The 27,878-nt window shown below is 50.8% G+C and overlaps 2 protein-coding genes across 10 annotated transcripts in view; one reads left to right on the top strand and one right to left on the bottom strand.

Moving 5' to 3' along the window:
• The first annotated feature begins 7,204 nt into the window (after positions 1-7,204).
• Positions 7,205-10,361, top strand: LITAFD (LITAF domain containing). Its single transcript, XM_036279738.1, has 6 exons — positions 7,205-7,316; positions 8,015-8,043; positions 8,522-8,525; positions 8,958-9,042; positions 9,934-10,080; positions 10,253-10,361. The coding sequence occupies exons 1-6, from the start codon at positions 7,205-7,207 to the stop codon at positions 10,359-10,361; spliced, it is 486 nt and encodes a 161-aa protein (XP_036135631.1).
• A 6,119-nt stretch (positions 10,362-16,480) lies between these two features.
• Positions 16,481-27,878, bottom strand: part of USP7 (ubiquitin specific peptidase 7) — a 68,760-nt gene continuing 57,362 nt past the window's right edge. For 5 of the 9 annotated variants that reach the window (XM_036280798.1, XM_036280802.1, XM_036280804.1 and 2 more), the window contains 14 exons: positions 27,744-27,849; positions 26,520-26,612; positions 26,363-26,430; positions 25,469-25,569; positions 24,250-24,403; positions 23,313-23,380; positions 22,695-22,803; positions 22,523-22,600; positions 20,972-21,072; positions 20,100-20,199; positions 19,347-19,466; positions 19,092-19,163; positions 18,864-18,954; positions 16,768-18,057 (listed from right to left, as the gene is read on the bottom strand). In XM_036280798.1, the coding sequence (XP_036136691.1) occupies positions 17,951-18,057; positions 18,864-18,954; positions 19,092-19,163; positions 19,347-19,466; positions 20,100-20,199; positions 20,972-21,072; positions 22,523-22,600; positions 22,695-22,803; positions 23,313-23,380; positions 24,250-24,403; positions 25,469-25,569; positions 26,363-26,430; positions 26,520-26,612; positions 27,744-27,849 (1,368 nt within the window). In that variant the 3' untranslated portion in view covers positions 16,768-17,950. Of the gene's footprint in view, positions 18,058-18,863; positions 18,955-19,091; positions 19,164-19,346; positions 19,467-20,099; positions 20,200-20,971; positions 21,073-22,522; positions 22,601-22,694; positions 22,804-23,312; positions 23,381-24,249; positions 24,404-25,468; positions 25,570-26,362; positions 26,431-26,519; positions 26,613-27,743; positions 27,850-27,878 lie in introns of all 9 variants that reach the window. The other 4 variants (XM_036280795.1, XM_036280796.1, XM_036280797.1 and 1 more) reach the window with 2 other exon arrangements.

Genomic DNA, 27,878 nt, shown 5'->3' with positions numbered 1-27,878 from the left:
AAGAAGCTTATGTGAATTGGAGAGTTATAGCTCTGTCATGTATAAGAAAACTGAAGTTGCTATGTCTCAGTTGATACAACGGGTCTGTAGTCCTCAAAACTTGATGTCTCCTATATTCATGTTCCATCATCCTTTAACATTTGTCTTCTAGCCTCAGGGTTGTCTTATGGGGCCAAAACAGCTGCTGGAGCTCCAGCCATCACACACCAGCATGCTTATTGAGTGGGGAGAGGCAGAAGAGTGTCTTCTCATCTTTCAAGTCTCAACATCATTGTCTAGAGGAGCCCCACCGCTCTCGGGGCTCCCCTGAGAGTTCTCATCTAAATCTCTCATTATTTCGTCTACCAGTTCATTTTCTATCTCCCAGTAGACCATAACTCTGGGAATACAAAACTGTCGTACCCTGGCCAGTTTGGCTTAGCGGTTAGAGCGTCGGCCTGTGGACCAGAGAGTCTCAGGTTCGGTTCCCACTAAGGGCACGTACCTCGGTTGCAATTTGTCCATGGCTATGGTTGGGGTCATGTGGGTGGCAACCACTCAATGTGTCTCTCTCACATCGATGTTTTTTTCTCTCTCTTCCTCCCTCTCTCCCTCCAGCTCTATCTGAAGATAAATGCAAAAATGTCCTCGGGTGAGGATTAAAAAAACAAAAAACTGTTGGGCTTAGCATGTACCTCCAGGGCCCAGCCCTGCACAGAGTCCCTGTGAGCAGTCTTGAATCAGTGACTGAACACACGGACGGATGAGATGAATGGGTGCGTGAGGCCATTTCTCACAGACCCCTTTTCTCGTCTTCTCCAAACACACAGAAATGCTGATGTGGGAAACGGGAGTGAGTTTGCCCTGCCCCAGGACTTCCAGGAGGGCTTCCTGTAGGAAATGCCAAATGGGGTCTTGACAGGTGGGAAGAGCATTCCAGGCAGGGGATCAGCACAACTGAGGCCCACCTCTCATCCTCCCTCCTCCCTACCAGCTAGAGGGTGATGCCACCCCCAAGGCCGTGTTTGCAATGTGATCGGGCCTCCATAGCCATCCAGATGACTCGGGGGCACTCCTGGCATGGAAAACAAGAGGCCATGGTTATGAGGGTGATGCAATGCTGGGCAGTCTTACTTAACAAAGGATCACTCACACATAAACACTTCCAGCACCCCTCCCTACACTCGCAGTGGAACACGTCCTGGAGCTGTCTCCCTGCCCCACGTGGGCGCAGGCTCCCCCGTGATCAACATCCCCACCAGACGGGAACACGTGCTTCCGTGGATGAATCCACACCGACACATCCTGCCCCGGCCCCTCAGGCAGGCCCACCTGCTCCACTGCTTCCTGTGCAGCTGCTGGGGGTTTTGCCCTGCTGCTAAGTTGGACCAATATTCTGGGGCACTTCCTGTTTCCTTCTAATTCTTTCATCATTTTGAGAAGCCACTGTATTTCTGGAACATATTCGGGTGAGCGGTGGTGAGGAGGGGCCCATCCAGCTGTGTTGAGGTAGGTGTGCAGGCTCTGGAGACAGACGGCGAGTGACAGGCTCCACCAACATCCAGATCCAGGGGAACTCTTCCCGGGATGCCTCAGGGGACCCTCTGCCCAGCCAAAGGTGGTGCCCTTCCAATCTGTCTGTCCCACCCATCTCCCATTGTTGTCATCATTTCACCCTTCCCCGTATGACCCTGTCTGGCATCTGCTTCCCTCACTAAAATGTGAGCTCCCCAGGGCAGGCACCTCGTCTGCCTCGCTTGGTTTCCTATGCCTGACGCATGCTATGTGCTCAATAAATACATGTTGAGGAAACGAGGGCCTATCACTGATGAGGGACCAGGCAAATCACTCCGTTTCCCCTTCTGCAGAATGGTTCTAGAAGAGCTTACAGTGGAGAGGGAGCTGAAAACGTCACCCTGGGCCCGGTGGGGAGGCCTGTGGGGGCAGGGGGTGGGGGTCCTACCCTCTGGGCAGCTGGCTGAAGCTGGGAAAAGATGGGCCCAGGAGTTACCATGTGAACACACACCACACACAGATACTGCCCCTGTACATCCCTCCCACATGGACACACACACATCTCCCCACACATGTACCCGCCCCCATGCAAACACCACAGGTGGAAACATTACACCCTCCCATCACACAGCTTCCCGGGTCCTCCCCAGACCCCAAGGGCTTCCCCAGTCCAGAAACAGTACCCCCTCCCCGGTGCTGTGCAAGAGTTCTGATTGGGGGCGCTGGCCGAGAGTTCTGAGGGCAGGGGATGGGCTGCAGCTGCCAGGGACGAGGTAACTGTCACCCTCCTCCATCTAGGTGCCTGCTGTCCAGGGAGAGGGCTTCCATGGCCCAGGAGTGAGAACTGCCTTCATTCCTGGCCCCTGAGCAAGCAGTGGGGCTTGGGGTGAGGAGCCTGCAGCAGCCAATGCCTCCCACACCGGCCCCTCCCAGCTCACCACAGCTGGGAGGGAGAAAGCAGGCAGGGTGGGTTGGCAGAGCTGGGAATTCCACTGAGCATGACCCAGCAGCTCCCCGCCCAGGGCTCCAGGCTTCCCGTGCACCTGGAGCAGATGGGATCTCACTGATGGGCAGAAAGAGAAGGAAGAGAAGGCTCTGGAGAAAGCCCAGGCCTCTCAGCCACCCAGCCCCCCTCGCCACACACTTGCCCAATAATTACAGTTACAAGTCATCCCTCTGGATTCCTTCCCCCTTATTATATCGCCTCCCTCAGAGCTGGGCCCTTCTGGGAAGAGAGGATGAGCAGGAAGGAAAAAATGTCCCATCTCATTTTTTCCTTAAGCAGCCCAGCTTCAGAGTCTTCATTAGCACAGGGCTAAGTGCTTTATATGGATTTCTTTCACTCGTCCTTCACTCAACAAATCTTTATTGAGCATCTTCTATGTCCCAGCACTGTACTAGGTACTGGGATGAGAGCTGTGAACAAAATCGATGAGGGTCTGCTCCTCATGGAGCTGACATTTTAAGAGTAATGGACAATAATCGAGTAAACTAATACATGAACCAGTTAATTTTAGACAGAAGTAACTGTTGTTAAAGTTGAACCAGTTTGTATGGTAGAGTATGGCTGGCTCCTCTTGCCAAGAAATCTGCACCAGCCCTCCATTAGGAGTGGCATGTGAGCTGAAGTTTCACGATGAAATGAACCATGGACTATCTTGGGAAAGAGCATTCCTGGCACAGGAACAGCATGTGCAAATGCCCAGGGGCAGAACAGAACAAACAGAAAGTAGGCATGTGTGAAGGATCAGCCAGCAAGGTAATTCTCATTACATTTCATAACATTCTAAGTAGGAAGGTTTATTTTAGGTCCACTTGGCAGCGGAGGAAACTGAGGCCTGCCTGGGATCACGCAGCTGGGGGTGACAGAGCCCATGCTTAGACCAACTTCTTTCTCCTCTATGTCAGGCCTTATTTGGGGGATGCAAAGGTTTAAAACAAACAGTTAACAACAAAACAGTCTTCCAGGAGCCCTGAGCCTCCGAGAACTGATCCTCACAGAAGAGGCCCAGGAAGAGCCCAGTCAGGTCTCATGGCTTCCCCAAAGGCCCTGCGTCTCGGTGCAGAGAGACCGGGGTCTAACCTGGCTCCCCCACACTCCTGCAGTGCGGCTTTATGCTGGCCTCAAGCCTTCTTTTGACTTCTTCCAGCCTGGCCTGAAGGTGATTGAGTGAAACAGAAGTCCTCAGCCTCAGGACAGGGTAGGGACACCCTTAAAGGGAGAGGGACAGGAGAGGCCCTGCTGACTGGATCCCTGCTCAAGATGGGACCCTCTCAAACCCCAAAGGGATGAGGCGAGGCTGATTCGCGCAGTCTGGTGCTGCCCCCTGGTGGCCGTATCTGGAACGGTCGGGCGCCCAAGCGCATCGTCCATCAGCCACTTCATTCACGCTCAGTGTTCCATTCAGTCACGGCAGGCAGCATCCCAACACTGGGTCCGGAGGACCATCATCCTCAAAATCCCCAAAGAAGGCAGTTTCCAGCCCCATCCCAACATGTGTAACCTCAAGTCTATACTAGGACCTCGGGCCCTGGGGTGTGATATCCAGGGATTTGACGCTGAAAGGGGTGGGCCAGTGATGAGTGCATCATGCAGCTGGTTCCTTCGTTCATTCACACACAGAACCTATGTTTATGGAGCACCTTCTCCATGCCGGCGCCGGGGGAAACCGTAGGCACCAAATCTCAGACACCAGTACATAACTGGGCGTGGACACCGTGGGTATTAATGAGGAGGTGGAGAGGTCAGAGGGTGAGCTGAGAGAGGGGTGCTGCTGGAACCAGGCATTTTATTCTCCAGGAAGACAACACCTTTGTGGGAATTAGGAAGGGGCTTCCTCGGGACACTTTCCTCCCCCCCAGCTGAAAAGCGGTTTTAACGGTGCCTGTGATGTCAGCGGCACCTGCCACGCCGGCCACACCTGCCCGCACCCTGGTTGTCTCCCTTCGCAGATGGCACCTTCCCTTGGTCAGACCGCACAGCTTAGCCTGCGCTGGAACTTCAGATAAAAAGAATCACAGACGACGTGCTATTTTAGGTCAGGTTTCCTTTGCTAAAATCATTTTTCGAGCCCTGGCTGGTGTGGCTCAGTTGGTTGGGCATTGTTCCAGGTTGCTGGTTTGATTCCTGGTTGGGACGCATGCCTGGGTTACAGGCTCAATCCTCAGTGGGGGGCAAGCAGGAGGCGGCCCATCCATGCTTTGCTGTTTCTCTCTCTTCCTCTCCCTTCCTGTCTCTCTAAAAATCAATAAAAAAATTTTTTTAATCGTTTTTTGAGATATATTTATCTTGCTGAGTACATCAATAATGCATTGTATTTATTGGGTTGTTTCTAAATTTTGGCTATTATGAATATTCCCATATGGGTCTGTTTTTGAACATATGTTTTTATTTCTCCTGGGTAAAAATCTGGGTGTGGACTTACTGGTCACAGGAGAGCGTATGTTTGCCTTTTATCAAACTGCCTGTTTTCCAAAGCGATGCACCATTTTACACTCATACGAGCAGGTATGAGGTGGTAGTTTGTTTTTTGTTGTTTTTTTGTATATTGGCCATTCCTGTTTTCTTTTATGAAGTGTCTCTTCAGGTCTTTTGCCCACTTTTAATGTTGCATCTTATAAATAACTATGATTGGTTGGAAGGAGACCTTTTACATTCCGGATACCTGCGCTTTGGCACACGTACAGACCACATACTTTCTCCCGGCCGCGGCTAGCCTCTTGTTTCACCTGTTTGTCTTTTAAAGAGCTGGCGCTCTGAGCGCTGATGAGGTCGTCTTTCAGGTTTTTCTTTTATGGCCTGTGCTTTGTGTCCCCTGTAAGACATCTTGATATATAGTCACATTTGTTTATTTTTGGTGGCTTTTCATTTTTCAGTGTTGCTTTTTTCTTTTTTACATAATTCCTTTGTAATTAGGAAAAAAATAATGGCATGGTCCCAAAGTCAAACCAATAAAGCAGAGTCTATTTAGAGAGGGCCCACTTTTATCTGTGTCCCTCAACATCGACCCCTTTCGTTTATTAATTCTTCATTTGCTCCCACCCTGATTCCTTATACAGAATGTAGTGAGATATATATATATATATGAAGATATGTGTGTGTGTGTGTGTGTGTGTGTGTATGTATATATAATTTGTTTTTCTTAGCAATATATCCTGGAGACACTACATCACAGCAATATAAGGAGACTTTCCTCTTTTATCTTTTCTCTCTCTTCTTCTTTTTCCTTCTTTCTCCCCCTAGCCCCCCTCCATCTCTCTCTCTCTCTCTGTTCCTCCCTCCCCTCCCTCCCTGTATTTTTGGCAGCTGAAGAGTAACTAGACATATAGGCATTTGGCTCATGTCTCGTTTTTGCTGCTGCATTGAATAGCTTTCCGCCTCTGTCATTTGGCATTTTTGCTGGTCTCTCCTGGGGGTGGATTTCTAGAAAGAGTACTGCTGAGTCAGTGGGCCCCACATCTGTAACTCTGTTAGAGATCACCAAATCCCACTTCTCCCAGACGCGCATAACTCTGGTTGCTGCAGTCTGACAGACGAGCAGGTATCCCGGACAGTCCCCAAACTTTTGCAGCATTATGAGAAGCCATATAGAATACTGGCCAAGTGCGTGCCTTTGTACACACAGATCCTGGCTGTGACCGCAGCTAAGGCACTGAGCCAGCCCGCACAGAAGCCACCCCCTACAATTGGGAGCATCTATTCTGGGCTATTCAGGCCACTAATCACTTCTCAATGACCATGCTGGCTTCATCCGCTGCACCTGGCTGGACATTTACCTGCGTTATATCATTTGATATCATAACAACCCTATAAAGTAGCTATCATACCCATTTAAAGATGAGTAAGTCAGGAGGTGGAGGGTTAGAGAAAGTGAGGATCTTGCCCAAACTTACACAGCTAAACAAGCAGGAGAGGCAGTTAACCTTGTGATACATACACACACACCAATGTGTGCATACACCTATAGTATAGGTGTACACATGTGTGTACATGTACATATATGTGTGTATACATATGTTCGCACATCTGTACATATAGACGTGTATATACATATTTGCTATATGCATATACATATATACATGCATAGCCCTGGCCAATTTGGCACAGCGGTTAGAGCATCGGCCTGTGGTCCAGAGAGACCTGGGTTTGGTTCCCGCTTAGGGCATGTACCTCGGTTGCAGTTTGTCCCCGGCCCTGGTTGGGTCGTGTGGGTGGCAGCCACTCGATGTGTCCCTTTCATGTCGATGTTTCTCTCTCTTTCTCTCCCTCTCTCTCCCTCTCTTTTCCTCCCACTCTATCTGAACAACAACAACAAAAAGCAAAAAAATGTCCTCGGGTGAGGATAAAAACATATATACGTGTGTATATGTATATACACCTACCTACAAATAAGAGGACACGCACATCCTCACAGCTCGCACAGAGCAGGATAAACTCCTCGAGGCAGAATCGCCGGCTCTAACCAGACTCTACAGAAGGCTCCGATCAGCTCCGCCCCGCCCCGTGAACCACAGCGCTGGCTTCCACTCTGCCACAGCGTGGGGCCGTGGACAGTGGCGAGGGACCATGTTCAGAGGTTCCCCAAGCTGGGCACCTGGGAGGCCCCACCCCTCTGCACGGTGAGGACACACCTCACAATGGCTCTTCCACAGAGCCAGCCCCGCCGGAGGCGCTGGACTTGACCTGCACTCCTGCTGAGGGCCAGGAGCCATGAGAGCTGGAGACAAGCCCTCTGCCGCTCAGAACGCGGAACCCGACCCTGCTCGGATACCGTTGCTAGAACAAAGGACCTCCGGGGTACCAAGATGGAACCATCCCCAGGGTGAGCGTGCCCATTCAGGTCGGGGCTGGGAGAGGCTGGGGACAGGCCAAGGGCAGGGCCCGCGGGAAGCAGGAGAGAAGACTGTGTTCCCTTTGCTGAGCTGGGGGGTGATTCCCGTCCTCACCACCCCCAAGTCCTGCTGTCCCTGGCCAACCTGGGACCATATGACCCAATGGTGACGAAGTGGGGCCTTCAACCTCCTGTGCCTTCTCCCAAAGTGTCACAAGAGAGCCGTGGAACAAAGCTAACAATTTCCCCATGCCAGGTACGACCTGCCTCCTCTCCCCCAGCCTCCCCCAGCCCGTGTGCCAGAGACACCTAGACTGATGGGGTGAGAGGAGTGGGGGTTCTGGCCATGCTGATGTAAGCTTGGGTGAATCACAGAAACCCTTTGGGTTTGTTTTCTCATCTGAAAAATGGTTGAGAGGATTAAAAGAGATGATTGAGTAAGGGCTGGGCAGTTGCTAACTCAGTGACAGATCAGAATGACTTTCTAGCTGGCAGTCCTGGGCCAGATACTTAATTGGTGACCTTCGTTTTGTCATCTGTAAAAGGGTACAAAAACCAGCCCATGGTGGGGCTGCTGGAGGTGAGTATGAAACCTCTTCCTGTCCCAAGGCGTCTAGACTGTGGGCAGAAAGTGGGGAGGGGCTGTTTCCTGGTTGCTCCTCCTCTGGGGAAAGGCAGTGGGTGGAGAGAACCCACCCCCCCCCCCCCAAATCATGAGGCTCCTTTCCTGGGAGGGTCAGGTTCCCATGCAAAGCACCCATATGGTTCCCAGTGAAACACAAGGGGATTCCCATCCATCACCCACACTTATAGGGCTCCCATCATCTCCTCTCTCAGACCACCCTCTGGGGATCCAAGACCCCAGTACTTCTTGTCCAAACAGCCTTCTCCCTGCATCCTGGACCCTGAGGGCTGGCCAAGAGCTGACTATTAGGCACTGGTGAGGGGTGGAGCTCGGTGTCCGCACACTGTGGGTCAGGAAAAACCCAAGGCTGGGAAAAATGGAGGCAGACCTGGGGCCCAAAATGTCCCCCCCGGAAGGCGTAGATGGACTGTCGGCACTTCTGGAGCTACCCGGACCAGAGGCGAGGGCACCACACACAGCAGCAGGTGCTCTGGAGGCACCCTGAGTTCCATCCTTGACTCTGATACTTCTTTACTGGGGGCCCTCAAGCATGTTACTTAACCTCTCTGAGCCTAGTCTCCAAATCTGCAAAATTGGAATAATGCCAATAGCTACCTCGCTGGTGATTTGGCAAGAGTAAATGGAACAAGGGATGTCAAGTGTTTCCTGCAGAGCTTGACACCTAAGAAATGCCTCGGATGTTTTAAAAAATGGATTCTAGAGCCCCGTGCTAATTCTGCATCCTCAACTCTCTGGAACTGCCTCCAGGAAGGTCTGACATCCTAGGACGATGAGGGCACAACTGGGGTCAGAAACGCCTGGGCTCACCTTTCAGCTCCTCCATCCACTAGCTATACGACCACGGGAACTTGATGCATTCCTCCAGGCCTCAGCTTTCTCTCCTGTAAAATGGGTGTATCTCGCAGGCCGACCTAGTTTCTAGCTCAGAGTCTGCCACATAGTGGGCCTTCACATCTGAGTGTGTTTTCCCTTCCTCTCTCCCAAAGAGCCATCGCCGTATCCTCCTCCTCCGCACCCAGGAAATCGAGCACCTCCCCCAGTGTACGCCGAAGGCCCCCGAGTTGTTCACGTAGGTGAGTGCCGCTGCCTCCTCTCCTTGCCCTGACCGCTCACCAAGACTGCTCAAACAGCACCTCCTCTGGGAAGCCCTCCTTCCCTGCCCCCACAGCTGCCAGTGGCCACTTTGCCCATGGCCATGAGCACGTCCATCCAGTGTGAAATCACCCAGGACTGGAGGCATGGCTGTGATGTTTAAGAGAGCTAAGCTAAACACACTTATTTTTTGGTTAATCCTGGCCCAAGGATATTTTTTCCACTGAATTTTCTTAGAGGGGGCAGAGAGAGAGAGAAACATCAGTGTGTGAGAGACACATCCATTGGTCGCCCCCTCCCGGGCTGGGGAGTGAATTTACAACCCAGGTAAGTGCCCCTGACAGGGAATCAACCCTGAGACCCCTCCGTGTGTGGCCAATGCTCCAACTGCTGAGCCAAACCAGCGAGGACTACACAGTTTTTATGGTCCTTCTGTACAAATGCGAGAGGGAGGGACAAGAAGAATGCCACTGGGAAGGGTTGGGGTTTTCTGGTGGTGGTGGTAGGGTTTTGTTTCTTTTTAATGCACCTGCTTTAACAAGGGTGTCAGTTGGAGTTTTAACTGCAGGGTTATAAACCAGCTCTGGCTGAGTTAAAAGGGGTTGTGTGGGCGTGATGTCCTGGGAACACACTGAAGTGTATTGAGTTTAAACCCAGAGATGCTCCTGTTCCCTGGGTCCCTCGGTCAGGCAGGCCCCTGAGCCCCGCAGGGTGGTGGATGGTGGGAAAGAGACTGCAAGGGGCAGGGGGCTCATGTGGACAGCCTGGCGCTCAGGGGCACCGAGCACCTGCGGGGGCCTGCCCAGCAGTGGACATGGGGGAGCGGGAAGAGAGGGTGTGAGGTCTGACCCTCCCCCTTCCTGGCCCCCATGCTATGTTCCAAGGCGTGCCTTTGATGGCCTCTACCATGCCTGTACACTACCAGTGTCCGTACTGCGGGAACTACATCATCACGGTGACCACCCCGGTCCCAGGGATCCTCACCTGGATGCTGTGTACAACCCTCTTCGTATTTGGGTGAGTGGGGCCCTGACCATTGCGGGGAGGGCCTGCTGGGTGGGGCGGGCAGGCTCCGGGCAGAGGGGCCAGGGCAGGCCCAAGTTTGGAGGGGGTGCTCGGGCTTGGCACCAGCAGTCCAGCACACCCAGCCTGGATCCCGGCCCACGGCCCACTGCCCCCGAGGTTGCAGGTGTGTCCTGGGCTGCTGTCTCCTCCCCTTCTGTGTGGACAGCCTCCAGGACGTGAGCCACTCGTGCCCCGTGTGCCGGAATGAACTCTTCCGCTACCATCGCCCGTGAACCTCCATGAAATAAATGCCAATTAATTGACCTTTGCCTGCTTGTGTCTGTCCTGCTAGGGTTCCCCCGCCCCACCCCTGCCTAGGGGGCTGTAAAGGGACTGAGGCAGGGCCCAGCCATCCTTCCCCTGCCCTCCTGTCTCCATAGGTCAGACTGGCAGAGGCACATAGTAGGTGCTCAGTAAGCACTGGATGAATGATGCCTAGCCCTCCCTTATCAGGGTCCACCCTCTTCTGACCTCTTAGAAACCAACCCATTGACCAGCTCCCATCTTTCCCCTGCTTCCTTCCCATCAGCCTGAGCTTCTACTGGCAACTGTCTCTGCATCTCCAGCGGGGAGGGAGCAACACGACTACCCCTGCACTTCCTGTCACATCCTCCTGCCACTCACTATCCACCAAACACTCCCCCCTCGCCTACCTGCCTGCCTTCTCTGCAGCCCCTGCCCCTCACCCTGCTGTCCACCCGGACTGCAGCAGTGCCCTGGCCACCGCCTGGGTGCCCTCAGGACGCCCTGTCCTGCTGATGCCCCCTACGGCCCCAACTCGGGTCTCTGCTCACATCACTCCTGCAGCTTCTGTCCACCTGCCTCCCGCCGCCCTCCCCTCGGATGCTTCAGGGGGTCCTGCAAACCCAACAGGCCTCAAAGTGACTCCCTCTTCCCACCTCATGTGGCCCTGGTGGCTGGGGATGGCACCCCTCCAGTCCCTCAGACCACCCTTCAGTCCTGTCCTTTTTGCCCCACAACCATTTCTTTCCCTCCCTGACCTTCCTTGAAGAAGGCACCAGCCCGCTGGGCCTCCCTGAGCCATCTTGCCGGCTCCCTCTGGCCAGTGACTGGCACAGAGTAAGCTCAATGAACTCAGGTGAGAATTAGTAACTTTAGCTCTGATTATGCCAGACAACTGCTTACAACTCGCCCTCCTTGGGCTGAGCCCACATTTCTAACATTGGGTCACCCGAGGCCATTGTGAGCTGGCGGCTGCCTCCCTACAGACTGCGCTGTCCACGCACCGCGCCCTGGACGCCTCCCTTTGCAGCCTCTGCGGCGCCCTGCCCTCCTCCCACCTCCTGCAGCCCGGCCCAGCAGTGCCAGCATCCTTGGGTCTGTCACTTTGCCAGGACCTGGTGGGGACAGGTGCGTTCATGGGAGCTGGGAGCGGGAAGCAAATCTCTCCAAATCTGTCCCCCACCCCGAAGGAGGAGTTTAATTCCTAAAACTCCCTCAGGGCTACAGCACAGTAGCTACCCTGTGCTGCTGAGACGACCATGCAAGAACTTGGCAGCTTAGAGCTGTATATGGCTTAGGAACGGGATCCCTTGTGGGTAAAAAGGGGTCTGCCTGGGGATGAGGTCGAGTGTGGGTATTGCTAAAGGAAAACCCACGCACAATTGAGGGTCTTTTTATTTGGCAAAATGCCAAAAATAAGATTCCACCCATCTTTTCAAAGGAAACAAATCTCATAGAGAAGGGAAGTGAAAGAGATTAGGGGGCAGAGAGGAACAGGTAGGGCCTGTGATGTTCATCTCAGTCAAGTGTGGCAGGTGGCGGCTGCAATGCCCACTGCCACCTGGGAGTGCGGCGCCCCCATCCTGCGCACAGACACCCGGGCCCGGAGGCGCCGTCCAGGCCCAGGAGCCGACCAGCCGCCGGAACTCACCTGTCCACCAAAGATGCACGGGGCGCAGCAGCGAGAAAAGGCACAGCGGCAGGAAGACGGGCGTGCGTGCGTGTCTGCACGTGCATGTCTGCGCACACGCGTGTGCAGAGCTGAAGTCGTGGAGGCACTGAAGCGTGACGGGGCCTTCTACCAAGCTGTCCTCAGCAGGCAGAGGTTCCTGGACGTCTGACCAGGTCGGGGGGAGAGCTACTCTGGCCACACCTGCTGTAACAGCGCTAATAGCACCAGCCAGGGGAAGGGTGATGTGTCCCCGGATCTGAATGTGCCCCACAAAGATGCCCTAGCAGCTGCCTCTTCGCCATCTCCCACACCTCCAAGTGCCCTGGAGAGCCAGGGGAGCACCAACTTCCAAACAGACACTGGGGGTTGAGTGAGTCCCCATTCCCACATCCAGAGACCCATTTTAATGAGACCTTAGCATTACAGAAGGTGACACGTCTGAGAGTCGCTCGGCCCCCAGTCCCTGGGAGCCGATCTCTCATCTATAACAAAGCAGGACAGTGGTGCCAACTGAACACAGGGCGACGGCAAGGCCTGAGGCCCACAAGACAGGTGGACACTACCTGGTTCTGTGTTTAAAGGCGAGACCAGCCCTGGCTGGTGTGGCTCAGTGGGATAGTGTCATCCCGTGCACCAAAAGGTGACAGGTCCGATTCCCAGTCAGGGCACATCCCCAGGTTGCAGGTTTGATCCTCACTTGAGGTATGTGCTGGAGGCAACTAATCGATGTTTCTCTCTCACATCAGTGTGTGTCCTTTCCTTCCTTGCTCTTAAAAAAAAAAATCAATAAAAAATTTAAAATATATTTTAAAAAATTAAGGTGAGACTATGCTGTCTCAAACAGGGTGCGGGTCGGTACTGAAAGGCAGAGCGAGTCCCAGAGGTCGGACTGGGCCCACCGGCCACCACTACCCAGAGGGAGAAGTGCTGACCTGTGCCTTGGCCAAACGTCGTCTGGGAGGAAGTCCACACCTCTGCAGAGGTGTCAGGTTTCGGGTCACTCACAAAGCGTGCCTGGCCGCCCTAAGCTGGGACCAGGGACCCCACACTCACCAGGCAGCTGGCTGGTTTGGACAGGCCCTCAGAGAGGTCCGCGGGCCCAGACCCTTAGTTCCACAGCAGCGGTTTCCATGGCAAAAGCAGGGCCACCGCAGCACATCGGCCTCTGCCCACCGTTAGCGGGTGTCCCAGGTCCGCACCTCCACCAAGTTCCCGCCCAGCTCCAGGCTGTACCCTTCCCTGAGCCAGGGACCAATCCCCAGGCCTTTCTGATCAGACGGCCCAGCGTTAAGAAAATGTCGTTTGTCAACTCGTAAAAACTGGGAAAGTTGCACTGAAGATCCAGACTTCGGTGTCTGTAAGAAAACCCTGGAGGTCCAGCTGCACAGGACCCACATTCAGCGGCCGTCAGCCTGAATGTCTGCCCTTGGCCCAAGCCCCGGCCCCCGCAGTCCCCATCATCCCCAGGGACTTCACTCGCTGCCTTGGACGCCCCTGGCTCTCCCGTCCCGGCCTCACTGTACAACTAGGCTGGAGCATGCGGGGGTCGCAGCTGTTCTTGCCCACACCTTCCCCAAAAGGTTCACTTGGCTTCTCCATGCTCCGGGTTCGTCTCTGCACCACCTGGGAGCTGCCAGGTGTGGCTTGGACAGTGTCTGGGAGGGACAGTGGGGCACAGCGTCCTGCTCATGACTCCTCCAGCTCCGGTCTCAAGGGGAGCAGCCCTCCTACCACCCATCAAGGGCTGCGGGGGCACCTAGAAAGGACGGCACGGTGGCAGTGAGGCCATTTCAAGGCCAGCTCTGCACTTTGCCGCCTCCCAAGTCCATGTCCCTGTCACTCGGCTGCCCAGATGCCTCGCCAGGTACAGAGATGACTTTACTCAGTGGCGAGTTGTTTGAAGACTGCTGACCCCAGGCCGGGGCCAACACAAGACATACACCCACCTCCCTTATCACGGGCGTACAGAGGGTGTGGCGCTGGCCGCCCAGCCCAGCCCAGCACATAGTAGCTGGTGCGCCTGTCACCACCTGGGACACCTGTTTCCGTGGCTGTCACCTCAAGCCAAGCCTATGCTGTGTGGACAGAGGCAAGGAAGCAGCAATGCCCGGTGGGAGGAAGGGGCGGGAGGGGCCACGGTTGTCTAACTCTCACCCCAACCCTACGTCTGCGGGGAGTGGACGCAGCTGACCCTGAGCCTCTGCCACCACAAGGACGACTGCAGAAAGGAGTCTGGAAGGGCTGAGCGCCACTCCTCACCAGGTCGGAGGGGACAGGCCCGCAGCACTCACGGAGTTGGGCTTCACAGGCGCTCAGGGTGCAGGCTTTTCCATCCAAACATTACACTGAGACATTTAAAAGGTACATCAAAGTTGGCAGGATCTTGGGGTCAACACCCGTAAGCCCACGCTGGATCTACCCACTGATGGTACTTGGCCTCACGTGTGGGTCAGTGGTCCCTGCAGTTCAATGTGAATGGAACCGTCCCCTGAAATCTGCACACAATCCGCCCGACCACTCTCCTGAAGGCCACGGACCCAGCTTCACAGCCCCTCGAAGGCGGAAAGGGTTAGTCGGCGCCAACTCCCGGCCCCCCGGGAGTGCCAGGTGCAGGGAACTGGGGCGCTTGATCCTTGCCTCTGTTCCCATCCAGTATGTGAGCATCCCTGAAGGCTCTGCTCACGCCAAGCAGGAAGATGAGCGCCCCAGTGCGCTCGTGCTTTACACAGGAAGGCCACAGCTAACCACTCTGACAAACCCGGGAGGGAACGTGGGCTCAAGTGGCTTTATCCGGAATGGCAGGTGACAGCCACATGTGGCAACTCGAAGTTCACATCCTCTGACATTCTAGCCACATCTCAGGTACTCGACAGCCACGTGTGGCTCGTGGTAGTGCTGGGCAGTGCAAATGGGGTCACCAGGGCAGATTATACTGGAGAGAGAGCAGGCCACAGCAAAACCGCCACGGCCAGGAACACTGCTGCCACCCGCACAGCAGACGAGTGTTCTCAGGGAGGGGCAAGGGTGGCCTCGCTCGTCATCCTCACGTGCTTCCTCCCTGCTGGGCGGTCCTGCTCGCAGACCACTGCAGCCGCCCGGCATCCTCCACAGACGCTCCTTTCCCGTCTAGTCCAGGGGGCGGCAAACCGACATTTCTGCGTTTCCATAAATGAAGTGCTCCCAGGTTTGGCCCCGGTCCTCCACGGAAGGGTGGTCCGTGGCTGCATTCCGGCCATGGCAAAGCTGTAGTCCCTTGGAGCCCACCACAAGGCCCGCAGAGCCAGAAGCTCATTGGACACACTGCTCAGGCGGCGTCAAGGCGGGCACTTCGGTGAGCTGCTGGAAGTTTCAGCCCCACGCACCACCGAACCACGAATGTCAGCCCCAAAACAAGGTGAGGTGAGGTGTGCACGAGGAATGCCCAGGCTAAGGCCTTGCTTAGAAGAGACGGTTTCTGGACGCCACTTGTTCTCACTGCAGTCAGAACTGTGGCCCAGGGTCACCCTGAAAGACCCTTTGCGGTGCTGTGCGGCGGACGCTTCGCCTTCGGGCAGCCCTGCACGCCACGCACAACCCCGTGTGGCACAGACTCCGGCTCCTCCGAGGTAACTTTCTTAGCACGGCAATGCCCGCGCGCTGGAGCTCGGCCTCGCCTCCCGCTGCACGTGGCGGTCCCCAACACAGCGCACTCGAAGCTCTTAGAGAAAGGCCGGCAATCCCCGCGCTGGACCAGCAGGGACACTGGGAAGGTGCTCTGGGAAATGCTGTTAAACAGATGACAATGAAGCCCTGTTCCCTACCTAGTCTGCTCTTTAATTTTAAAATGTGGCTGCTTCTTCCAGCACACTGCTTCTGTGTCCAGTGGGGTGGGCGCCTCATTCCCGCCACAGCATGCTTGCCAGAAGCCAATGTTCTGGGACTCGGGTCATCCTCACACGACACCGACACCTCAGAGGGAGACGGCACACCACTGAGGGTTCAGTGCACTGTCTAAAAGGCAGTCTGTCTCCATCCCTGTCCTGAACATCGGTGTTATGAACTCAGACTGTTGACAATGTAACTGGGAGTGGATAGAACAGAAAGTGCAGCACATGTCATCCATGCTGTAAAAGTTTTTGTAAAAACAGTCACTAATAACTTCGGGGAGAATTCTGTCTCAGTTACCTAAGACTATAACCTACCCTCAGTCAAAACCTAAGACAAAAACAGCATGTCCTCGGAAAGACGTAGGGGCGCTGCTATCCACGCACGGGCAGAGGGCAGCTGCAGGGTGTGAAAGCCACACATCACTGCGGAGGCCTGGGAAGGACTCACCCGGGGTGCAGGCCAGCCCAGTGCACTGGGAATGAGATGCGGGACCACTGGGGCCAGCCACGTGGAGAGCCACGACCACCACAATGCCCACGTCCCCTTCGCTGCATCTCCCACCACTCCAATATGTCCAGTCATCTTCTTTGTACAGGGTTCCCATCTGGAAAGCCTTTTAATCCTTAAGCTTTTAAATGGGACTAGTAAGAGGCAAAAAAAGAAAGAAGCCAGAACTGCACATCAGCAAAACTGACATTGGTGGGGGAGTATCTCAGTAAAACCTTGTTGTAAGTGAAAAGGTTTCCCAAGCCTCTTTCTGGGGAGAGCGGAACTCTTCCTCAACTTCCACGTCACTCACTGAATTATAATTTTTATAGAAAATTTTATTCAACATACAACATTTTCCAGCAAAAAGGCAATATACAGGAAGAGTTGGTGTACACCGATGCTACAGAAACAAACAAAAAAATACTGGAGAAGAATGAAAAATAAGTGTGATCTGCTGATTCTATTTTACTGCACTCAAACTAGACACGCAGCTGGCATCAGCTCCAAAACAAAGGCCGGGACTGAAACGAAACTACACACAATGAATATCAACATCAGTGAGTAACCTGTAGATTCACCCAACAAAAAGTCACCTCCTCCCAGCAGTAAATTGTACATAGTCATTCATTAAATATACAATTTCATTTTTCCTGTTTTTTTTTTTCTTTTTTCTTTTAACTTTTTTTTACAAAGTCAACAGCTTACTAACCACTAGTGAGCATGCCCTCTTTGCTAAAAGGCTCTCCCCTTTGTTTTACTCCATGTGTTCCATTTCAAGGAAATTCTATTTATAATTTTTTCACCTGTTTGTAGGAACTCGAGATCATCAAGTTTGCCGAGAGGCAGCATAGTACACCTTCATTGTATTTAACAGTGCTTTCCATTTAATAAAAAACCCCCGGAACGCCTGTCAGACGGTATTCAGTGCATCCACCTTGCACATGGGCTGCAGAACAGTAGTGGCTGACGGAAGTGAGACGGATTTATTAAAAAGACCCAGGCAGCTGGGGAAGAGAACCGAGGAAGGGGCGACAGGACACGCAGTGAAGGAAAGAGCGCTATTTATTAGCTTGTGAGTTTCTCTGTTTTGCCTTTACAGATGCACAAAAGGTCACTGAAAGCATAACTGAAGGAAATACGTCAGACGAGCCTAAACATAAGACTTACTAGCTGCGGGGTGGTGACTGGGACCCCCAGGAGGCAGCCAGGCAGCTTATTCCAACTAGACACAGACTAGAGATCTTTCGCCAGCGCCACGCATCCCACTAAACTCTTCTCCCCGTTATGCTGACAGTTGCCTTGCATTGTGGTTACCATAAAATAACTCTCATTGGCATCCAAGCTTTATAAAAACACCTTCATTTTGCTCAAAAAGGGCAGTCAATAGATACAGAGAAGCCAAACTGAACAGCCTCAACAAAATAAAATTAACACCAGCAGCAAATCCTCTTGCTGAAGACTTCGGCAGAACACACGTGTACCGAAGTTCTCGCTGTTAAAAGGGCACACACCCACACGCGGTCCTCGCCTTGCACGCACGGGGTGAGGAAGTCAGTTATGGATTTTAATGGCCTTTTCAAGGTAAGTGTAGCGACTTCTCTTTGGGGCTTTGTTGAAGTGGTCGAGCCCTAGCCACGGCCGAGGGTGAGACATGTTACCTAGTGGGAAGAAAGCGGCGATGAGATCACAGAGTAAGTACCGGGACCCCCACACCAGGAGTGCTCAACGTGACCACACGAGCAGCGTTGATGCCCAGGTGTGAATCCAGTGAGGACGGGGCTTCTGAGCTGCACGCACACCTGGAGCCACGGGCACCCACGCCCTCACCCCATGTCTCAGTGGCTCCAGGGGCAGCACTGTCAGAGCCTGCCAGTCACACCCCGACCTTGGACCCTAGTTGTTTCAGCCGTGCAATGCAAGCCACATATTTTAATCCTTAAGAGAATTCATGCCCTGGCCAGTTTGGCTCAGCGGTTGAGCATCGGCCTGTGGGCCAGAGTCCTGGGTTCGGTTCCTGCTGGGGCATGTACCACCAAAAAAAAAAAAAAGAGAGAATTCATGGGTGCCCTGGCCGGTTTGGCTCAGTGGTTAGAGCGTTGGCCTGGAGACCAAAGAGTCGCGGGTTCAATTCTGGTCAGGGCCTAGGTTGTGGTTTGGTCCCCGGCCCTGGTCGGGGTCATGTGGGAGGCAACCAGTCAATGTGTCTCTCACATCGATGTTTCGCCCCACCTATCCCCTCCCACTCTGAAAATAAATGGAAAAATATCCTCGGGTGAAGATTTTTAAAAAGAGAGAGAATTCATGGGTTATGGGCTGCTGCTCCTCCTATTACAGACAAGGTCGCCTGTTGTAGAAAAGGGAGAGGTAGCACTTGACTCCGGCAGGGCTGTCCACCTCCAGCTACTTACCACTTGCTTCTTAGACCTCACCCCACACAGACGGAAAACCGTGGGAGGGTTCTTACCAGGCTGAGGTTCAAAGTCTTTCAAGTTTACTTCGTACTCATCTTCATTTATGTATTGGTGCCGGCCCATCATCACAATGGCAAATTTAAACTAAAAGACAAAAGTGAAAACTCCTCCATCAATTCCGGATGTCAGCAAAATCCACACCTCAGCAAAGCCTAGGCCACTGTGCCAGCCGAGCTGCCAGCACGCTGCTCGCTGAATCTCAAGTGCCCAGGAGTGCGTACCTTCTCAAACTCCTTCTCCTGGATGTCTAGCAGACTCTGAATTCGCTTCATGACTTCTCTGAAATGCTCGCCCTGTGAACGGGAAAGGATGCGAGTGCTGACGTGCCTGTGCCACACCGTGCCAGCTCTCACGGCCCACAGGGACCCACTGAAGCCCGTGGTCTGCCCGCCCAGGCGAGAAACCAGACTGGGCAACGCTAATCCAAAAGGGGTGAGGTCTCTGTGATGCTCAACCTGTTACCCAAAAAACCTCACCTGGTGTATCCTCAGCAAAAACGGGATTCCAAACGTCCCAAACACCTCCTTGTGGAAATGCGCCACTGTGATCAGCATCTCATTCTCCTTATCTATGTCTACCTGGTCCAAAGGTATTTCCTGGGGACACACATTTAAACACAGGGAGTTGAGTCAAGCACTTGGTGCAGAAAAAACACCATGTTTTAATTCTGACTTGCTCCTGCAATGAGGAAGTTAGGTCATATTTTTGCCAAAATGCCAAACATGGCAAGTGTTCAGAGCCAGAAAAAGTATCTTAAGTTTTTAAGGAAAATTCTGGATTTTAAGACACCAAAAAATGGATTTTCCATTTACTGTGGAAATTTCAGCAACTCTAGAAACCAATAGGGATCCAGTTTCTGAATAGATTTGTCTGGTGGCACTTATTTAAAATTAATTTCTGAGTACAAGCACTATATATGATTCTTCTTATATGCGGTACCTAGTGTCATCAAACTCAGAGAAAGGAGAAGGATGGTTGCTAGGGCAGGGAGGGGGCATATTGATGGGTAGGGAGTCTGGCTGGGGAAGGTGAAGATGGTGGCAGTGGATGGTGGTTGACAAGTGCTCCACAGTGTGAATGTCTTAATGCCACTGGACTGTGCACCTGAAGCGGCAGAGTCTCCGCTGTGCGTCTTTTATCACAGTAAGACAACTGGACAAGTGGCGGACAGCTGCTGCCCCACCCACCAGGGCCTCACACTCTCCCTGGGGCAAGAACAGGGTTGTTACCTCTATTCGGAATGTTCTACTCGTCGCAGGAGATAGACATTCTAATAGTTCGTCTTCTTGGTGCACACCAATAATTTTGTAGCTTACAATTTCTAGCAGCCTGTACAGAGCAGGAAGGGGGTGAAAAGATATAAATTCATGTGAAAAAAGACAAATTGTTTTCTCATCATAAAACTATCAAGATCTGCTTGTCTTCATTCTTTTTAAAAGATTTGAAATGTCAAAAGCAGGCACCCAGGGGAGCAGACACAACACCGGCCAGGTGGCCCCCTCAAAGTGTGCAATTCAAGGGGAGGGACCTGCAAGCCTCAGGGAAGCCGAGTCTCCTGCAGCTGAGTCTTCCCTCCACGGTACACTTACCCCTTTGAGAACCAAGGGCTCCTCCTTTTATTACTAGTAGAAAACAAAAACCTTCTGGGAGCCAATAGCCACAAGGGCTGTTTTGTAAGGCGACAAAATAAGTGCCCTGCTCTCTCAAATAAAAACTGGTCATCATATCTGTGCCCTCTGTCTACAGCCTGAGTGTTGGCTCCACGGTTCAGTAGTAGCCCAATATCTCTAATACAATCATGGCAGCTCTTTCCAGTCTCAGTTATTCTATTGGAATCGTATCCTCCCTTTGCTTGGCTTTTCTACCTGAAGCACGCATTTTTACTATAGGTAGTTCATATCAGGAGCCTGGAGGGAAAGGAGGAAGAAAATGGCCTAACCATGAAATATTGAAAAACTGCTGCAAAAGACGAGCTGAGAGACGAGTCTGGCAACAACGCCAGAGGTTGGCTGGGTTCAGTGTCCACTAACACAACAACTGCAGGTCTGGGGCTGCCGCCACTGCTCCACTTGCGGGCCTCAGGGCTCCAGGAAATACTTGCCTAAGTTTCCCTGACGCCTTCTCCCCAAGCTCTACAGCCTTTTTACACTCTTCCAACAGGTCCCGGACACACCCGTGCTTGTCTGGGTATAGTGTTATTTCCTAAGAAACGACAAAATGAAATAAATGCTTTAAAGAAAACATAAAGGGTCTGCTATAGCAAACCAATTTTGCTTGAAGAGAGAAAAACAGCAACAGATGATCTCAGCGGTCTCTAGCTCCCAGCACTCCCTTGTTTATAATCCGCCATGAGAGCCCCTGATATGTGAGCTCACTCAGACTGTATGCCAAAACCTGGGACCCACCACGTACTGAGGAGACTTTAAGAAATACCATGCCCTGGCCGGTTTGGCTCAGTGGACTGGCGTTGTTCCATGGACTGAGAGATCCTAGTTTAATTCACGGTCAGGGCACATGCCCGGGGTGTGGGCTCCATTTGCAGTAGGGGGTTTGCAGGAGGCAGCCAATTGATGTTTCTCTCTCCCCCTTCCACTCTCTCTAAAAAAAAAAAAATCAATAAAAACATACTGTAAAAAAATTTTTTTTCTTTTTTAAAGAAATGCCATTTTCACTGTGGCTGGTGTGGCTCAGTACTTGAGCATTAGCCTGCAGACCAAAGGGTTGCAGGTTCAATCCCCAGCCCTGGCTGGGGCATGTGCAGGAGGCAAGCGATCAATGTGCCCCTCTCACATTGATGTTTCTCTCTTCCTGCCCCACCCCCTCCCACCCTCCCTAAAGGTCAATGGAAAAATATCCTCGGGTAAGAATTTGAAGAAAGAAAAATAAAAAGAAAAGAAAAGAAAAAGAAATGCCACTTTCTGGACACCTGAAACTTATATAATTTTATTGACCAATGTCACCCCAATAAATTCAATAATAAAAAGCAAAAATACCACTCAATGCAAAACGTTTGCAACTTCCAGAACAGGCTCTCAGGAAATGATCACCAAGCCTTTCCAACTCTCAGCAGTGAGAAAGAAGGCTAATTAGTCTGGACCATGACCAGAGGTGGGCTTTACAGTCTTGGCCCAATCAACTCCACACAGGTGTGAACGTGCATAGTACGTGGCTCAAATTTTCCCTCAAAACTGGCAGAGTAAGAAAGAGAGAAAGACTTGGGATCCCAGCAGCACACTTTCTAGAAGGACCACGTAAAGTGTGGCTGGACCGTCTGCTGTGTGCAACAGGCACGACACCGGAGTGCCCAACGTTAGCAACCTCTGAAGCAAGTGCCCAGCATTGTCCCTATCAGCTCACTGGTAGGCTGGCTGCACCCACTGAAGCCTGAAATGGCTGGAAAAAAATACTGCCCCAGGCCAAGCAGCAGTGCACTAACTCAAGATGTCCGAATCTTGAGTGGTTCAGAGGTGGTGACAGGAGGACACAAAGCTCAATGTCATGCCCGGTTCCTCAAACTCGAATCCAGGGGCATCTAACATGCTATCACTCATCGTGCTTTCTTTTGTTGTTTTAGTTTTCAAGGTCTGGGGAGACAGAAATCGTCGACAAGTGCCAATAAAAATAAAAATTCATAACATTTAAAAAAACTTACCTCTTCCCTAAATTGGCTGTTTAACCATATACATTTAAAACTTCGCCTGTTTTCAAAGTCTGTGATTTTCATCTTAAGCTATTAAGAAAAGAGAGACTCATTTTAGATATGCTTCCACAAAAACCCAAGGCTTCTCTTTATTACCCATGAGTACATTAATTTGGACTCATACCTGCTGATAGTAAAGTTTCTTAGGTTGTCTAGGCTTGAAGAATTGTAGAAGATCTCTTAAAGTACCTTCATAATTATGTCTAAGAGGATTACCTGGGCCATCCCTATAACTACACAAGAAAACAGCATATAAATAAATGACTTGTTTATTTGCCTAAAACAAATATCTACAAGTGAGCAGAAAACCACATCACTGGCCTTGCACCTACACCTAGACTTGAAAGTGGGACCTGGCACAGGGTCCCACTCTAATGCTGCTATTTCCCGAGTCCTAGTCCCTCCAGTTGTCACACCTGAGTGTTCTCTGCAATGGTGACACAGCACACAGAAGTAGACCCAGCTGGACACGTGTGTGTGTGTGTGTGTGTGTGTGTGTGTGTGTTTTGATGGCGTATCTAATGTAAGCCTGACTTTAGATGAGGGTGCCAATTATTTTAACATCTTGGAGTAGTATGGTCAAGATATGAGTGGTGACAATTCTATATCTGAAACTAAGCAAGAAATGGCATGTTAGATGATGTGGCCAGCTACTTATTGAAATCAGTTCCAAGATGTGTGGATGAACTATGGAAAGCATGTAGTAACCACCAAATACCGAGTGTCTGTGAGTGCGGCTTACCCTTGAGACTTGAAAAACTGGAGCAACATCGGGTCGGTGTTGAGCCTCTGTGCAACTGTCTTTGCGACCTGGGAGAAGGGAATAAACCAGGATCAGAAAGGAAGGGGGAATGAACTAAAATTTGTTTATAAATTTCATCATTAACAACACGCTTCATGTCTTTAAATAAATGTGACAGAATCTTCCCAACAGAGAGGGAAGGAGACGCATCCATCAGTTCATCATCGCTTTCTGTCCTCCCGTTATCTGCCTCCAGCTCATCAAGCTCCTGACATACCTGTCTCCCTCCAGCACACCTGGCCCACCCATGCCCCTGGCTCTTGCTGTCCCGCTGCCTGGAAGGCCTTTTCCTTACAGGGCTGCCTCCTCCGTGTCTTTTTTTCTGACCCTTCCCCAAATGTGGATTCCCTCCTCGAAACTCTGCTCCTTTTCTGGTTTAAATGGCTCCTTAGTACTATCACCACCTAGATTTTTCTATTTTCAGATGCTTTTTTTTTTTTTTTGGTGGTACGTGCCCCTAGCGGGAACCAAACCCAGGACTCTCTGGACTGCAGGCCGACGCTCAACCGCCGAGCCAAACTGTCCAGGGCTATTTGCTAATGCTTTTTAAACTGCTTCACACTTGGCATTTTGTAACAGAAGCAAGGAGCTGTTACCAACCATCATCCCGGAACCAAACAGTGCCGGGGTAGAGAGGATTTCGAGGGACAAGAGGGCAGAGGGACACGGCAGCAGATGAGGAAGGGGAGGCTGAGGAAAGAACAGCTTTGGTCCCATGGCAGTCGTAGCACCAACCACTTTAGTCAGAAATTTCCACCAACAGAAGGACTGACCCCTCCTCCTAAACCAAATCCATCAGCCTCATCAGCAAGAATTTTAAAAAGAGCATGGTCTTTCTGATGTGGAATCTCAAGGGAGAAGAGCATTAATCAAATACCTGAAAATAATTCATTCTATTTGATAACGTGACCACGAATCCAGGATCATTAGGGATTGTCTTATCACAGAAAATGACATCAACACGGTGATAGAGGTCTCTGAAGTATTCTTTTGCGGTGGGTAATTCACTGTTATCATTTTCAGGGTCATCCCTAGGGGGAGAAAAAACAATTTGTAGACTGAATCAAAGCCCAGGCCAAGGGTCACCATCTCTGATGCAACAGTGACACCAGTAGGTGTGGATACAAGCTCAAGGACATATTTTAGGATGTGAGGGGTCCGCCCAGGTACCTTTGTAAGCCAGGGACAACGGGGAAAGGCCATCACGTACACAAGGTGTGCTCTGAGCCACGCACAGTGCTAACTGCTTTCTATCCTTGATCTCAATACAAAAATCATGCCCTCTCCTCTACAGACAAGGGGAAGGACTCAGGTGAGATGCAGGGCCCACACAGCTGGCTCATGGCAGAGCCTGTTCTAACAAGGAGTCGGCAGATTGCACTTTCACGCCAAGGCAGCAGGGTATCACTAAAGCATACCAGGCCCCACTTCTTGGCCACTCCATTCCTCGGCCTGCCCATAACCTATGTCAGGACTGCCCTGGCCAGACACTTTAAGAGCAAGGAAAAAGCAACACCAAGCTGCCTTCAGACGCAGACCACCGACCTGCTGGGTTTACATGCTGGTGTAAATCGATTACCTGAGTAGGTGGCATTCTAAGAAATGCTGCTTTAAGGGAAGGAATACAATCTTGCTATTTCCTAGACTTTTGCCACCCCGGTAACAATTATCATGCTCACTATAGACATTTTTAGGAAATGAGAGTATTGTTGAAAATGCTCACCATCCCTAATTCCAAAACCCAGGGACAGCCAATTTCTGTCATCACTGTGAGGCACTTGAAACAAAACACGACTCAGGGTCTAGACCACCGGTTCTCAACCTGTGGGTCACGACCCCTTTGGGGGTCAAACGACCCTTTAACAGGGTCACCTAAGACATAGCAGTAGCAAAATTACAGTTATGAAGTAGCAATAAAAAAAATTTTATGGTTGGGGGTCACCACAACATGAGGAACTGTATTAAAGGGCCACGGCATTAGGAAGGTTGAGAACCACTGGTCTAGACACAATTGTTTCCTGTTATAGGATTTATGGGAAGAAAAAAAAACTTCTGATATTAGTACAAAGTGATAAAATCCTTCAAAAAGTACATACTTCTGAAACACTATAATATCACCATCCATTAGTTCATCGAGGGCTTTATCAAGAGACACATCATAGTCCTGAATTCTCTCTGTTAAATTCGGTTTAACTTCCTAGAGTAAGAGAAATGAAATAGTTAACAATTGTCTAATGTTTAATATGGCCATACACTGTCTATTTTCTCTACACCCAATTCTATCAGCCCTATAAATTTTATTCAAAACATTCTTTCTTTCTTGATTTGGGGGGGAGTGTGCAAATATTGATGAGAGAGAACATCGACTGGCCGCCTTCTGCATGCCCCCCACCTGGGCATGTGCCCTGACCGGGAACTGAACCGGCGACCTCTCGGTGCATGGGTTGACGCTCAACCACTGAGCCACACCAGCTGGGCTTGGCCCTACATTTTTAATGTTACAGTGCTAACTGGAAATACTAATATCCATAAAGATGTAATAATCACTGATCAATCCTCAATTGGTAAAAATCACAAATCTACAAATGTGATCAACTCGAGCTCGCCTTAGGTGTAGACGTTACACATAAAAAATCTGGGGCTAACCAAACAAGCAACAAAAATCCTCTCCAGCCCTGGCCAGTTTTGCTCAGTGGTTAGAGCGTCGGTCTGTGGAACAAAGGATCTCGGGTTTGATTCCCAGCCAAGGGCACATATCTGGGTTGCAGGTTTGATCCCCGGCCCCATTATGGGTGGTGTAGGAGGCAACCAACTGATGTGTCTCTCTCACATCAATTCTTCTCTCTCTCTTCTTCCCTTCCTTCCACTCTATATAAAAAAAAAAAAAAATCAATGGAAAAATATCCTCGGGTAAAGGATTAACAAACAAACAAGAAACCCCCCTCTGAAAACCATTAACAATACACTAGTTATGAAAAAGCAAACCAAACCTCATAGAGGATAAGGCTAGTATCTTGGATAAATCCTGCTCTGTCACACATAACTGGGAGCAAGTCTCCTAGGAAAAAGAAAAGTAAAGAATCCAAAGCTGTAATACACTAAGACTTTAGCAGGATCAACTCAGAAGGTTAGCGCAGTAGGACTTACGTATTTTACAAGATATTGGCGTGTATATGTGCCCACAGTAATTCAAGCTCCGAGTTTTGGGATCATACATCTTCAAAAATAACATCACGTCATCTACAAAATACATAAACAGGTTTTGTTAGGATCTTAATTAACAGTGCATTGTTTTAAAAGAAGTAACAGTTAACATAGTAAGCCACTGAAGTTATTATGTCAGACGAGGCCTGTGACTACAGCATCACCCCCCTCAGAAACTCCATGTGTTGCAATGAGGGTGGAACTGGGGACAGTGAATTTAAAAATCCCAGTTTCAAGAACCAGCACTAACTAGATGGCTGAGTGTTGTTATGGGAATGTATGTTAATGGTTGTATGTCTTTGTTAGAGAAGTGACTGCTTATGGCAATAAAAATATGATGGTATAGCGATGTTCTGTATATAACACAGTGCTGGAGTACAGCCAGACGGTTCATTTACACATCCTTTGGGGCACTTCCATGCTGCAATGGCAGGCAGAAACCACATGGCCCACAATGCATGAAACACGGTTAATCCTTAACAACTGGGGGATTAGGAACAACCTCCCCAAGCAGTTGAAAATCCATGTGTAACTTTTGATTCCCCAAAAACTTCACTAATAGCTGACTGGAAGCCTGATGGATAACATAACGGGTTGATTAGCACATATTTTGAATGTTATATGTATTATATGCTACATTCTTCCAATTAAGTAAGCTACAGAAAGGTTATTAAGGAAATCACAAGGAAGAGAAAATATATACAGTACTTATCTTTACAAATGTACATGCAAGTAGGCCTGTGCAGCTCAAGTCCATGCTATGCAAGAGTCAACTGGATTTACTATCTGGGCTCTGACAGAAAAAGTCTCAAACCCCTGCTCTATATAACCTGCCCAATATATAAAAGACCAATTTGGTCAGCAAAACATGGGGGCCAACACTAAAGATGGAGTAGGAGGACTCAACACCGCTACCTTCTTCCCTCCTCCCAGAATACTACAAAACACAGTTCAGTTGTATCTGACTTAATCAAAAGCTTTGACCTACCCCATTTGACCTACCCCAAAAGGTACTATCTTGTCCAGACAGGGATTTAATGAGCATTTTTTTAAATAATAAGATTTCTTTGCAAGGGAATAACACTTAACCCAGCATGTTTAGAACAGACCAGGAAGGAATCCATCTCTACTGCTCTGAAAGTGGTTGGTTGTTTGCAGGGCACTTACGATCTTTATCAAACTTGGGTAATGTTGCTCCACTAGCTGCCAGCTCTGGATCAACTGTTTCCAGGAATATTGTCCAAGGGTTTTCATTATCACTGAGTTCAATCATCTATTTCCAAAAGAGATGCTGGTTTCAGA

The sequence above is a fragment of the Molossus molossus genome, unplaced genomic scaffold (assembly GCF_014108415.1).
Source record: "Molossus molossus isolate mMolMol1 unplaced genomic scaffold, mMolMol1.p scaffold_m16_p_3, whole genome shotgun sequence".
NCBI lineage: Eukaryota > Metazoa > Chordata > Mammalia > Chiroptera > Molossidae > Molossus > Molossus molossus.
This window is presented reverse-complemented; position numbering and strand designations above follow the sequence as displayed.

Coding starts and splice junctions, on each gene's coding strand:
- LITAFD (XM_036279738.1), top strand. CDS start 7,205: ATGAGAGCTGGAGACAAGCCCTCTGCCGCTCAGAACGCGGAACCCGAC. Junction 9,043..9,933: donor GGCCCCCGAGTTGTTCACGT/AGGTGAGTGCCG, acceptor TCCTGGCCCCCA/TGCTATGTTCCAAGGCGTGC. Junction 10,081..10,252: donor ACAACCCTCTTCGTATTTGG/GTGAGTGGGGCC, acceptor CCGAGGTTGCAG/GTGTGTCCTGGGCTGCTGTC.